Source organism: Pinus tabuliformis, chromosome 2_2 (assembly GCF_031772625.1).
Source record: "Pinus tabuliformis cultivar Carrire ecotype Pingquan chromosome 2_2, CPIR1, whole genome shotgun sequence".
Classification (NCBI taxonomy): domain Eukaryota; kingdom Viridiplantae; phylum Streptophyta; class Pinopsida; order Pinales; family Pinaceae; genus Pinus; species Pinus tabuliformis.
This window is the reverse complement of record NC_142300.1, coordinates 385,312,983-385,327,917: the sequence shown is the minus strand read 5'-3', so window position 1 is coordinate 385,327,917 and position 14,935 is coordinate 385,312,983. Positions and strand designations below refer to the sequence as shown.

At 32.0% G+C, this 14,935-nt stretch overlaps 1 protein-coding gene across 1 annotated transcript; it reads right to left on the bottom strand.

Annotated features, from left to right (window-relative positions):
* Positions 1-9,211: 9,211 nt before the first annotated feature.
* LOC149192876 (alpha-humulene synthase-like) lies at positions 9,212-12,822 on the bottom strand. Its single transcript, XM_089406484.1, has 10 exons — positions 12,670-12,822; positions 12,319-12,506; positions 12,131-12,243; positions 11,227-11,447; positions 11,033-11,130; positions 10,848-10,940; positions 10,414-10,629; positions 10,148-10,286; positions 9,724-9,972; positions 9,212-9,630 (listed from the first exon to the last, which is right to left on the bottom strand). Exons 1-10 carry the CDS (start codon positions 12,796-12,798, stop codon positions 9,328-9,330), a joined length of 1,749 nt encoding a protein of 582 aa, XP_089262610.1. The 5' UTR covers positions 12,799-12,822; the 3' UTR covers positions 9,212-9,327.
* Between the last annotated feature and the right edge of the window lie 2,113 nt (positions 12,823-14,935).

The following is a 14,935-nucleotide window of genomic DNA, read 5'->3' as shown; positions in this document are numbered from 1 at the left end:
GAAGTTCTCAATTAAAACAATCAATTTTTAGTGTCTCCCTAACATCTATAATTGATAGTATATTTTAATGAATTACAAGAGAATGTTTATACCCTTGATATTATACCATTATAGTATTAATTCAATTTCAAATGAGCCTCTTTATTTTTGTATGATAGTTTTACTTATAGTGATCTTAATATTTCAATTCATACACATCCTCTAGAATTGATTACTTAAAATATTATTCTTTAATTTCCATATATATTTCTCTATATATAGCCAACACGGGTAGGAATATAGTTAAGGAGTAGAATGACTATATTTCCCCTAATTTATTAGTGGTTTCCAAACATACTCACAAACAAATATTGTATGTTAAATAGATAATATGATTATTATGCCCATTTCATGTTTCCTTACTACAAAATAAATAATTAATATGTCTGCAATTTCTACCGGTCAATTTATTGTTCTAAAATAAATTACTCTTATATCTCATGCTAAGGTATTATTTCTTCAGTAATTTCCTTTCAGTTTATCTATTGTCTAAACGTATAAATATTATTTCCTTGTGACCCACAGTTTAATTCAATGCTCCCAATTTGTCACAAATCCCTTTTCATGTATTAACTATAGTCTTCCCTAGAAAAGACATTCCATTGGAAATATGCATAAAAGATTAATCCAATGTCCTTATATGTGTTATACCTTATATTTGAACTACATTATGTTTGTGTGTACCTTTTTCCTTATAATTATATTTAATATCCACATAGTGCACAAGCATCAATTTATATGCCTTCTATATCCCCCTAACTAGATTACTTATGAATATCCATTCACTTCTATATCATACAACCATATCAATATATTATTAATCACTATCATGAGTTATAGAAAGAAATATATATATGTTTTCTATTCTTTAACCAGACATACCCATATACGATTCATTATGAATGGATAGGGAGTATAAAGAAATACTGCATAACCTTCACTGCTAGTGATAACACGAATTTAAGATTTCCTAACTATAATAGCATTACTAGGAACCCTATGGGATAGAACAAGTTCCTCCTAACCAACAAACTACAACCAAAAACTCCCCCCAAGCTCAGACTTCTTGCCTCTAAGAATAACAACCTCTTATGTATTCCCTAGTGGTATTTTTATCTCTTCCTAGTAGATTTTTTCATGGCAATGTCCTACTTTTTGTGCTTTCTTTTACTTTCACCCAATTTAGAACTTCTTTGTGGATAGGTTTTTAGCATAATCTTTTTCTCCCATTATGATAATTTCTAATTATTAATTTAGCATAATATTTCTCTCCAATTATGTTATTTTCTTAATAATTGATTTCTCCACTATGTGGACTTGGGAACATAATAGCTTTGTAGAATAGAAATAAGTTTCTATTAATCATGTGCTCTTTCCCATAGTTTTCTGAAGGTAAAACATTTATTCATAATATAAAGTTTAATTCCATATCCCCTTCATCCCAATCCTAGTCTCCATAGGCATTAAGTTCAATCATAACCATAATATTCTAAAAATAATCACACATTTAAAAAAACAAAGCACCATTGTATAACAGTGACGAAAATAATTTGGAATGGTCAAGGTACTATAAAATTGTTTCCAAAGTGTCCATTGTTAAATGTGACAAAAAAAAATTTAAAGAAAAAATAAGGATGAGATTCACCTAATTTTTTATTACATTTACCTTAACAGTGTTGGTTTCCAAAACCAAATGATAGTTACCAAAACAATTCTTACTTCATTTATCAATTCTGAGAGATTGAAGAGGAATATAAGTTTGATTGTAGTTTTCTTATAATAATAATAATATTAATATTAATATTAATAATAATAAAACAACAATAGCTTAGAATGCTTCCTTAACAAAATGTTAGAGTTTTACCATGTAAAATATTATGTACTATTGAATTTTGTGTCATTATTCATGCGATTAAATTTTTGCGTAAACCTTGAAATAACAACAATATCAACCATAAATAAAATGTTTTTATGTTAGCATTAAGCAGAACAAATTTATATAAACTTTATATATAGAAATATAGTAATTGAAAGTAAGAGAAATCATTAAAAAATTATTTCAATTTGGACCACAAATAAAATAAATCATTGTCTACACGATATATATACATACATTTAGTTAGAAAATACCCTACTCAATATAATGGATATATATTTTCTTTCATAGTTAATATGGAGTTTATATATATCCAAAACAACATAGATTTATCTTAACTTTATACCTTTCACACACACACATATATCCGAACTAGCATAGATTTATTTTAACATGTATAATGTGTCAAGAAAGACGAAACCCTTTATGGTGTAAACCATTTAAAGTAAAAAAAGAAGTGAAAAAAATATGTATTTGTGTGGGGATTTTATCCCTCTAAAATTATAAAGGATTCCAAAATAAAATCAATCTAAATTCATATTTTATTTTTCCCCAACAATCAATTCTATTAAAACTAAATTTTTAATATTTATAACAATATTATTGGTTATTTTCTAGTTAGACATTTACTTAATGTTTTTATTCTAATTTGTTAAACATTTTTTTAAGACACTTTTGTAATCAATTACATTGGGTTTTTCAAACTCTCATAAAAATATCTCAATTATTTTAAGTGATTGGAAAATTTCTCGTAGAAATTGTGGCACAACTAAGAGAAGTTAAAGCAACTCTAAGACTCATTAGAGGTAACATAGCATTAAATTTTTCAAAATATAAAAGATAATTATAACAATAATATGTTGATAGGTTTGTGTGTATTGGAATAGGGATTTTAAAATTCTAATTAATTATTAATAATTATGAGGTGGATTGCAGGGACTTAATCTCCATGAAATATTTTAGAATATACTTAATATTAATCATAGACTAATATTGATATTTATCTCAAAATAGTTATGCCCTTACAACCCCTTTAATTAAATCAATTAGTTTAAAAAATATCATATGAACATGAATTATAACAATTTTTATAATAAATAGGGGCTAATCTGCTTAGTTGAAAACGTGTATATATATATATATATAGATGGGTAACAACATTATATATATATGAACCATATAAAATAGGACATTGAAGGTTACCAGGCCGAAATCTTAAAAATTGGAGGTCATGTCCTCATCCCCCACATTCACAAGCTTTTCAATCAAGCGGTCAAGCAAGAGTTCCCTAAACCATCGACTCAAGCCTCATTATCCCTATTTTTAAAAGTGGGGATACAAATAACCCCTCTAATTATCAGACAATTATGATCAGCCCTCTCATAGCCAAGTTATAGGGTATTATTTTGGAAAGGAAGTTGAGCAAATGGCTTGAAGGTGAAGGTAAGAGTGCTAAAGGCCAAGCGGGTTTTAGAAAACAAAACTCAAAAATAGACCACCTCATTATGCTTAGGATAATTGTGGAGGAATGCCACAATGATAATCCAATCCCTTTTGTTGCCTTGTGGACTTTAGAAAGGCTTTCGATACGGTTCCTAGAAACAACCTTTGGAATAGATTAGAAGAGCTAAAGGTTCCTTTTGAGTTGAGAGTTTCCGCTTTAAGGTTATATGAGAATGTAATAGCTAATTTAAAGAGAAATGAGGGGTGGTCGAAAGATATGTAATATCAAAGTTAAACAAGGTTTCCCCCTCTCCCCTACCCTACTTGGCATTTACATCGACAAGCTAGAAGGTTGTTTAGAGGAAGAAGTCATCATCCTTCTTCTCTACGCTGACAATATTGTTATTCTCATAAGGTGTCCATTTGATCTTGATAATCAACTTATACTTCTTAAGGATTTCTGCTCTACCATGGGTATGATTGTTAACACTGACAAAACAAAAGTTATGATTATCAAATCCAATAAGAACACTTACGCTAATTTTATGTATTACAATAGTAACTTGGAGGAAGTGTCTTCCTACAAGTACTTAACAATTGATATTCATTACAAGCTCAACTAGAACTATAACATTGAGAAAAGGATTAATGGGGGATGGAAAGCTTATTTTTTTCTTGAAAATAATTGTAAAACAACAAACCTCGTAATGTGGGATAGAAATAACTTCCTCCTTGAAGCTTTAGACACTCCAGTTACCTTATATGGATGTGAGGTTTGGGGTTGTAGCATCTCTAGAGAATCCTGGAGAAAGATTGAGCAAATCCGGAAGCGTTTTATAACGTATAACCTCAAAATTAAAAGCAACACACCCTATGCTATTCTCCTTATATAAGTGGGTGTTTCCCTTACTGAGAGCCTAGCTATGAATAGGCTTCTATTGTATAAGCACAAACTCAATAACATAGGAGACCATAGACTTCCCAAGTTAGCTTTCAATTCTAGCCAAAACCACCTAAGGCTCAAACGAGGTTGGTATAAAGACGCCAAGGCCCGGTTAAACCATTGGGAGATACACGAGAATGTTGCATTGCAAAACATTAATAGCATTAAAAATATTGTTACTTCTAAGTTCAAAGAAAAAATGTGGTGTGAGAAGGATTTAGTAGCTAAAGAAAATTAAGATATTATAAGGAGGTCATCAACCCCACCCTAGAAGATCAAAAGTATCTCTCTATTTTAACTAGCTCAAAGAAGAAAATTAATATAGCCAAGATTAGAACGAACTCTCATGAGCTCCATAGTGAAACGGGTCGTTGGGCAGTTCCTAAAACACCATGGATGGAAATCTTCTGCCATCTCTGTGAGAATACGAACATCGAGGATGAAAATCACTTCCTCTTAGAGTGCCCCGTGTACAACAACATTAGATCTCAGTTTCAAAATATTCATTACAATACTGACCTTCCTAGCCTTTTATGTTGTCAAAATTACAATGAGATCGGGAGGCTTATCTCGAAGATTTTTGAGCATAGGAATAAAATCTTAAATCAAACTAAATAATTTATTTCTTTAAGTCCGATAGACCAAAGCTTGGTCTCAGTGGACGTTAACCACCACCACCATCACCATCATCATACATAAACACCAAAACAATACTTCCCATTCTTTTCTTCGTTTTCTCTTATATTGTATAATGTTTACAGTGACAACTAAATTACTTTATATACATTTTAATATTTTACACAATAACTAATCATATTAAATCGTATAACTAAATTTCTTTATTTGCATTTTAATACTTAACGTTCTCTTCTTCAATGTTTGTTGTATTTTAAGAATTTAAACCGATAACTAAAATACTTGATATACATTTTAATATTTTATATAATAGCTAACCATATTATAACTTATTTACTTTATATACATTTTAGTATTTTATATAATAGAAAACCATATTATAAGGAAATTATATTTGAATTTCTTATTTAATGTTTATATAATTCAAACTTAAAATCATTCGATAAAGCAATTTCATTTAACATATTTTAGATATATTTTTATTATATCTTAATTTCATAATAGTGAAGACATTATTATTTTCAAAATTATATTCTATATCAATATGATTGATATACATCGTAAACATCAACTTAATATATGTTATATTATAAATTTAGTATGTTAAATTATTATATTAATATATCAAATATAAGATTAATATAAAAAAACTTTAAAATTATAAAGTCAATGAATCATATATTTTCGGGATTATTAATATTATAAACCCAAAGAATCAATAAATCAAGGAATTAATAAACCCAATGAATAAATATTGAAAATCCAAGGGAATAATAATAAAACAAAGAAATTCATATTAAAAACCCAATGGATTATTAATATTACAAACCTAAGAAATCGTTAAACCCAACACGCTAATATTAAAAACCGGTGGAATTAATATTAAAAACCAAATAAATTATTAATATTGCAAACTCAAAGTTAAATATTCCTCGAGTTTAAAATTATTCCCTTGCATTTACAATAACAATCCTTGGGTTTATTAATCGAAGGGTTCATATTCCTAGCGTTTAATATTATTCCCTTGGCTTTATAATCCCAATGGAATTAATATTATAAACCGAAGGGATTAATATCGAGAATCCAAGAAATTAATATCATAAACACTTGGGATTAATATTATAAATGTAAGTGACTATTAATATTGTAAACTCAACGAATTTATATTTAAACCCAAAAGATTTATATTAAACCTAGCATTAATATTATAAACCCTAGCGTTAATAATATTCCCTAGGAATATGAACCCTTAGATTATTAAGCCTAAGAAATTGACATTATAAACCCAAGGGTTTGATACTAAAAACTCAAAGGAATAATATTAAACCCAAGGGATTAATATTGTAATACTAAGGTATATAAAACCTAATACAAATATTGTAAACCCTAAAACAAACATGGTTGACCATCGTTTATTTTCATATTGAGACAATATTTGTCAAAATGTGACAATATTCAACCATGGTTTAAGATGATTGACCATCGTTGATTTTCATATTGAGAAAATATCTGTCACAATGCGACGTTAGATAATGGTTGACCATGATTATAAACCCAAGGGATTTATATTAAACCTTAGGATTAATGTTATCAACAATGATTGATAAAGAAAAAATATTAACACAATATTTGCCACAATGTGTCATTGCATTATGGTAGACCGTAATTGACAATGGTCGACCATGTTTGGCTAATGTTGACCGTGATTGATTACTGTTGACCATAGTTGACCATTATTGATTTCCATATTGAGAAAATATTTCTCGTGGACCCAATAGGTTAATAATACAAACCCATGGGATATAAACCCAAAGATAAATATTATAAAACCTAAGGAACTATAAACCCAACGGAATAAGATTGAAGCCTAGCATTAATATAAAACTATAGTAATATAAACTCTAAGATTAATAAAACTAGGGGATTATTATTATAAACCTAAGGGAGTAATAAACACAAGGGGTTAATTTTAACACACAAGGGATTAATATTGAGAAGCCAAGAGATTAATATTATAAGCCGTTGGTATTAATATTAAAATCGTAAGTGACTATTAATATTATAAACCCAAGGGATTAATAAACCCAAGGAATTTATATTATAAATCCAAATGAGTATAAACACAAGGGATTTTTGTTAAACCCTTGGATTAATATTATAGAACCTACCAATAATGTCATACCCTTAGAATATGAGCACTTAGGTTAATAAACCCAAGAGATTGATATTATAAATCCAAGGCACTAATAAATCCTAGGAATTAATAATAAAAACCCAAGTGATTAATATTCTAAACCCAAGGAATATAAACATTAAGATAAATATTATAAACCCCAAGAAAAGCATGGTTGACCATAGGCGATTTTCATATTGAGACAATATTTGTCACAATGTGTGATTGGACAATGGTTTACCATGATTGATTTTCATATTGAGATAAATTTTGTCGCAATATGACATTGGACCCTCATTGACCATGGTTGATTTTGATATTGAGCCAATGTTTGTCACAATGCGACGTTAGAGCATGGTTCACCATGGATGACCATGGTTGTCACAATGTGACATTGGACAATCATAAAATATTTTTCGCAATGTGACCATAGTTATCGCCCATGGTTAACCATGATTAACCATGGTTGATTTTCATATTAAGATAATATTTGTCACAATGCGACGCTGGACCATGGTCGACCATGGTTGATTTTCCTATTGAGACAATCTTTGTCACAATGTGATGTTGGACAATGGTTGTCCATGATTGATTTTCATATTGAGAGATTTTTTGTCATAATGTGGTATTGAGACAATCTTTGCCACAATACGACATTGAACCATGGTGGACCATAGTTGACCATGATTGTTGAAATGTGATGTTGGACCATGAGATAATCTTTGTCACATTGTGACCATAGTTGACCATAGTTGACCGTGATTGTTGAAATGTGACATTGGACCACGAGATAATCTTTAACAAATATGACCATGGTTGTTGACCATGGTTGACCAAGATTGACCATATTAGGCCATGCTTGATTTTCATATTGAAAAAATCCTTCTCACAATACAATATTGGACCATGGTTGCATGATTGTTATTCATATTGAGAAGATCTTCATCACAAAGTGGTGTTGGACCATGGTACACCTAATTGACCATCATTGACCATGTTTGAACAATGCTGACCATGATTTACCGTGTTTAACTCGTTGACCATAGTTGACCATGCTTCTGTTCCATATTGAGAAAATCTTTGTCACGAACCCATATTAAATTTACTATAAACCTAAGGGATTAGTAAGACTAAGGGAATAATATTAAAATCCCAAGGAATTAATAAACTCAAGGAATTTATATTATAAACCCAATGGATTATAAACCCAAGGGATTTACATTAAACCCTAGGAATAATATCGTAAACCCTATCAATAATATTATACCATAAGAATATGAACCCTTGGATTAATAATCCTGGGGTATTGATATCATAAACCCAATGGATTAATACTAAAAGCTCAAGGGAATAATATTAAACCCAAGGGATTAATATTGTAAACCAAGGTATATAAACCCTAAGATAAATATTATAAACTCTAAAACAATCTTTGACACAATGTGACCATCGTTATAGACCATGGCATACCACGTTTGGTTTTCATATTGAAACAATCTTTGTCACAATTCAACGTTATACCATGCTTGACAATGGTTAATAATGGTTGACAATGGTTTCACGCTGTTGGATCTTGGTTGACCATGGTTGATTTTCATATTGAGACAATCTTTATGACAATGCGATGTTGGATCATGGTTTCCCATGGATGATCATGGTTATTGATGATGGATGGCAATGATTGACCATCGTTGACCGTCGTAGATTTTCATATTTAGACAATATTTCTCATAATAAGACATTGGATCATGGTTGACCATAATTGAACATGAATTCTAACCCATAACAATAACCATCAAAAAAAAGGAAAAAAAAAAAATTGTACCCTTATAATACGTAACATCTTACGAATCCAACCAACTATAAAGAAAATATAATATATTTTTCAGACGATAAAACATATAAAGAAAACATAATATATTTTTCACATGATAAAACATATAAGAATACAGTAAGAAAATGGAAAATGGTGCAGCGGTGATTGGGTGATGATTGTAATTGCTGTAGACGATATTTGGAATATGTCGGGGAACAATTTTCCACACGCACTTTGGCAGAACTTAGCGAAACTAAGTCCATAAACACTTGCACAAATTCTCTTATTGTTAATCCCGGCGCTTATTTAATCTACGGCACCATGAACATGCGCATTTAAGAAGCAAAGAACATTCAAAACATACTGAATACAAACACCTAGTAACAGTAACCGGGTTGTCATTACTCCTCAATTGGCACTTGCTCGACCAGAATTTTGAATATCTGGTCCTTCACTTCGTTGTTAGATACGGATATTCCGTCTCCGTATCTGAACAGAAATTGAAGGCCTCGTGCTATATTGAAAGTGAACTTCTTGCAACATAATGGTACACTGTCTTCCTTAAGAAACTCCCGATTCAATTCCTGAAGCGAAAGATGAAGAATACCCTTGATGTGATTTAACGCGTTTTCCAGGGTAGAATCAGGGTTGTCTTTCATGTAACACTCTATAATTGAAGCTATCTCCCCGCCTTCCTTCTCGTCCTTCATTGCAATTAGTGAAGACAAGTCATTATTTTGCAAGGAATTTGATGCATGCAATATTTGTTTAAACGGTCTTGAAATAAATCTAGATACCTCGAAATCTTTTAAGTCGTCGATGAGTCTGACCGTCAATTCTGAGAGCTCCTGCATCTTAGACGGAGAATATATTTGCTCCAGAATGTTGTATGGGAGAAGTTGGCCCAACAAGAGAAGCGGAAACAGATTGACAATACACATCCCTGAGCTAGGGATGGCATTCTTTATGTATTCATGAAACGTCGGCACACAACCAGTTGCTATCCATTCCGCATATTGCAGAGAAGCCTCCAGAAATCGCTGCCACTGATCATGCAACCAGTAAAAGTTTATCAATGGTTAATCGTTAATGTGTTCATCTTCTTCTGTCTTTTCCACCGCCATTTGCATTCTTAGTACATCGTGGAAGTAAAATAGAAATACTACAAGCATCCCATTAATCTAATCCCTCTACGAGTCGCATATCTTTCTAAACACATACGCTATTTTTTAATATGGCTGTCATATCCCGCCCTTGCTCTTTAACGACTTGAACAGCCAATTCATTAGCTGTATTGAAAAAAAACCTGAATACAATTTTTATGTGGTCTGGAAGGCCATCTATCAACGAAAGATCCCATCTGAAAATGGCACAAACACTAATTAAAATGAAAATATTCGAGGCGCATGATATATATGATTGAAATATGCTGAGAAACTAGGAATAAATCAATAGGCAATTTAAAGAAGTGATGGTTTTGAATTCACCGTCTTACTCCCTCTGTGATGGTTTTCAGTTCGTCCAACAGACCGTGAGTGTCATAGAGGTCATCTAGAACAGTTCCCACCACAGCAACTTGTGCGAAGGCAGTTCTGCTTTGAGAGAATTCGGGCTCGAAGATGCATGTTACAGCCCAAAAAAGATATTCCACGTGACGTTTCCGGTAGAAATTCAGCGGTGCGATTTCTGTCTCTCGCCACCACCTACACAGAACAAAAAAGTCTGACTATCAGTTTATCTTGATCCACCAAAACTGACAATCAGTTTATCTTTCTTTCTGCGTAATATTAGCGAGTTTTATTTAAATACAACCACATTTAGGTATGGATACTGTTTTTTTCTTAATATTAAGAAAATGTTTACACTACGATGAATTAATTGGCAGATAGTTATTATGAAAATGACAACTACCGATCACTACCTTGTAATAAACTGTAACTCTTTCTGATGTATGCATTGCAGGATATTGAAGTCCAATTTGGCTAAATCCAGAACTTTTTGGTTGAAATTCGACCTAAATAAAATGTGGAAAGAGGATTTAGTATGGCATTACAATTTTCGTAATTTGAAGATAAGTCAAATACATATAATTAAGAGTGCTAGTACTTGAGCCACGAGCTGTTTTGTCCATATATTTCAATAAAGCTCCTTGCCTCCCATCTGGGCGCACTGCAATACCAGGGAAACTCCAATGCGTACTTTACCTAAACAACAGTGGTGAAGTTAAATCCTTTATAAACCATGGACACAATCGTTCATTTAATTTTCACTAAGACCTCTTCCAAAAGACTTTGATCTACCTCTTCCAAAAGACTTTGATCTACGTCAGTCACTTCCCCTCGTCCAGCTAAAACTTGATTTAGATATTCTCTTGTGAAAGCGTTCGCCTCTTCCATCACTTTTTCTCCGGGAAATGAAATGTCCGAAGCTCGAAGTAACGATAACATGCTTCTCACGCGTTTATCTCCAGTAAAATTGCAGAAGAACTTCGCGTTTTCGCCCTTGAAATTCTCCAACACACCTGTTTGGAAACTTTGTAATATAAGTATAGAATTAAATTTAAGAATATAAAAATAAACATGTAAAATTGTAAAATTGATATGGATCATAGAAGCCTAAACTTTACTGATAAAATTGTAGTTAAACACTTACATCTAGTATCTTATTTTTTAAAAAACAACTGGATCTATTACATTAAAAATTTCTAACACATTCTGTCAATGTTTAGTATCTTATTTTTTAAAAAACAACTGGATCTATTACATTAAAAATTTCTAACACATTCTGTCAATGTTTAGTATAACACATTAAATATAAAAAGCTTTTGATGAATGCCTCAGCGTATAACACCTTTAATGAGCCCATTTAATACGCGTCAGCTATTAGATTCGAATCCCGGACGGAATTAACAAAATCCGTACAAGATCAACTACAACTAGGCCATCCTCTCTTTTTTTCCTTAATGCAAATATGTATACCTGCTGTTTGTTATCCACGAGATTCTTTAATAATTATCTACAAGCACATTAAGTAGGTTATTTGACTTTGGAACTCGTCTAAAGTTCAATATTTATTAATAAACGTTTTCACTTTCACCATTCAACTTAGGCTAGCCCAATATAGTGAGCTCTTTCACTTATACTGCCTAACTATATTAGAAAATATCTGGAAGCTTTACATCAAATTAATTGCAGTTGATACCACCTGAAGACACGTTATATCGATGGAGTCGGAGAGCACGAAATCCTAAAGCTGTAGCGTTAAGATCTTTCCAGGAATCGTTTGATCCTGCTCCTATACCGTTTTCGTTCCAACATCTGCTCAGCTTATCAGTCGGCATGGGAACTGAAAATAGCTAAATTAAATTTATTTATCTGTCCAGATTGACTTACCTGAAAACATAATCTAGAGCAGCTGTTTTTATTTCATGATCAAAATGCCTATCAATTCCAAGGCATTCCAATGTGTCAACAATCTTCAGACGTTTGATTAAATCGCAATTGCTATCTTCCATTTCGCTCAAAAGTAAATACTTGATCTCCTCAATAAGCTTCCCAACACGTTCATAATATGCAGGTGCCTGCTTCCAGTCCAGTTCAGTGCAATTAAGAAAAAACATAGAGATAGAGATAGATGCCATGATAGGCTGACAGGTAACAACCAAAAAAAACACTAAAAAGCAAAGGAAAAAATAGATGACAGAGCTAGAGATAGGTGCCGTGAGAGAGAGATTGAAAGTATACCCCATAGGGCGAGTTGAGGGATAGTATGAACTCATCGTCCCACACGTTTCCGTGGCGATTGGCCGTGCGTCGAGGGATGGAAAATTCATTGCTCATTTTGGTGGAAGCAGATTCAGAAATCTCAGCCATAACAGCACGCTTTGCTATGCGATTTACTTAATGAGTGGACAATAGCGGCTCGCTTATATATATACACGCCTAACACTACAATTTCCTGCTTGACATAAAAAAATAGGAAGCCTCAGATGACATCGGTGCTAAAAGACAAATCGCACAGAATATGTGAGAGAGTTCTGAGCATCCGACAATAAATTTGGGATAATTTCTATGCCCTCCCACTGATAATATTATACTGTGAAATCATCGGAATATTGGTGCTTTCATGAAATATGGATTATGTCAGCACGAAAAGCTTGAACGTAGTTAATTAAATTATATGTCATATTTTTCCAACGTTATGTCAGAGTAAAGTTATTATTAAACTATATTACGTTAAGTCGTAAAGTTAATATTACACTATATTTTATATATATTTGCGAACGTTAAGTCGTAAAGTTAATATTAAACTACATTTTATATATACTGGGGAACGTTAAGTCGTAAAGTTAACATTAAACTATATTTAATATTTTTTTTGCGAATGTTAGCTCAAAGTTAATGGCATGATATTAGGTGAATGTTGGGTGTGTTTGAAGGGAGTGAAATTGCACTTGAGTGCATCTCAATTCCTATATTTTATTAAACTACAATTCCTATATTTTATTAAACTACTATATTAATAATGTTAATTATATTATTAATATTGACATGGGTTTGATGTCTTTAAATTTACAATATTCCCAATATTTTAAATATATATTCGTTAGTTATAAATTTTTTAATTTTTAAAATATTATAAATTAATATAAATAAAAATTATAAGTTAATGCATATAATTAACTAACATTTAGTATTTTTGTTTTGTTTTTGTTGGTATAAAATTATACACAATAGAGATCTTTGGTTTAAGCACAGGGGTCAACAAAAGATCTGTTGTAGTTTAGTGGAACGTCGACATTTTTACTTTACTCAACAGGAATAAGTCATCTCACATGAACTGTGCTATGGCCTTACTAAGATGGGGATTAGGACCAGACGTCAAGGAGAGTTATCTAAATACTATCATTCCCATCTACTCTAAAAACCATAACATTTGACATATGTCATCGCAAAGCATAACGAGCAAAACATCCAAGAGATAGAAGACATACATTCATTCATATGAAAAAATTTGAAGAGGCACATCCAACTAACACATTTAGAACCATAATGAAATCCCACAACTCTTCCCGTTAACTTAAAGCATCATTACCTTCTAGCTCTATCACCATTCAAATAGGAAAAGGAGAGCGAGCATATAAAGTATCTGAGAATTAGATAAACACAGAACCATGCTAAGTCTCATAGACTTAGTGGTAGCATCTCGACATATGAAATTTTTCTTCTCATTTCCTTTTCCTTTAGTTTTTATAAACTTCACTTGTCTGAACTGCCAGTCACTTCCTCAGATGCCACACCCTTTCCTTCATGGTTTCTTGTGTGGCTCAAATGTGACTGCTCCATCTCTCATTGATGATTGTTGTGGCTCAGCTACACTTGCATGTCCACATATTTTCCACTTACCAATCTTCAGTGTATAATGGATCTTGGAAAATTTTCTTTCTTTCCTTAGTTGTTTCCTCCACAACTACCCTTTGGTTACATTCGTCAAAATGTGTCAAAAACTCTGTCCCGCAGAATAAAGGACCCAACAGGCCCCGACCACAATCGATTGACTCATCCCTGATTCAGTCCTTTGTTGATGTTAATGTTTCTTCTTGCTACTACAAGGCTCCGGCTTGTTCTACATCTTCTTGATTCATTTCTTCATGTGTTGTAGGTTCTCCTTCAAATGAAGGACCCAACTATGGGACAGATTGCTTGGCTACAATCTTGAATTGTGTATAGACAACAAGGGTTGACCACCAGAGATCTGTGAGACCTATCTTGCTCAATAAATTGTGCGATAACTTCAGCTTTTGATTGGTTGGGTCTTGCATTCAGTAGAGCATTCCACTAAGTATATTATTTTGTGCAGAGTTGTTGTAGTTTCTAGAAATGGATCCTTGTTGATTGCTTGAGGTCGCGAAGTAGAGCCTTGGTTGCGTGCAAGTCATCCTTAATTTGCTTGATCTGCTTCTCAATAATTTCACTCTATGCAAGAATATCTTGTTGGTGGTTGAGGTTA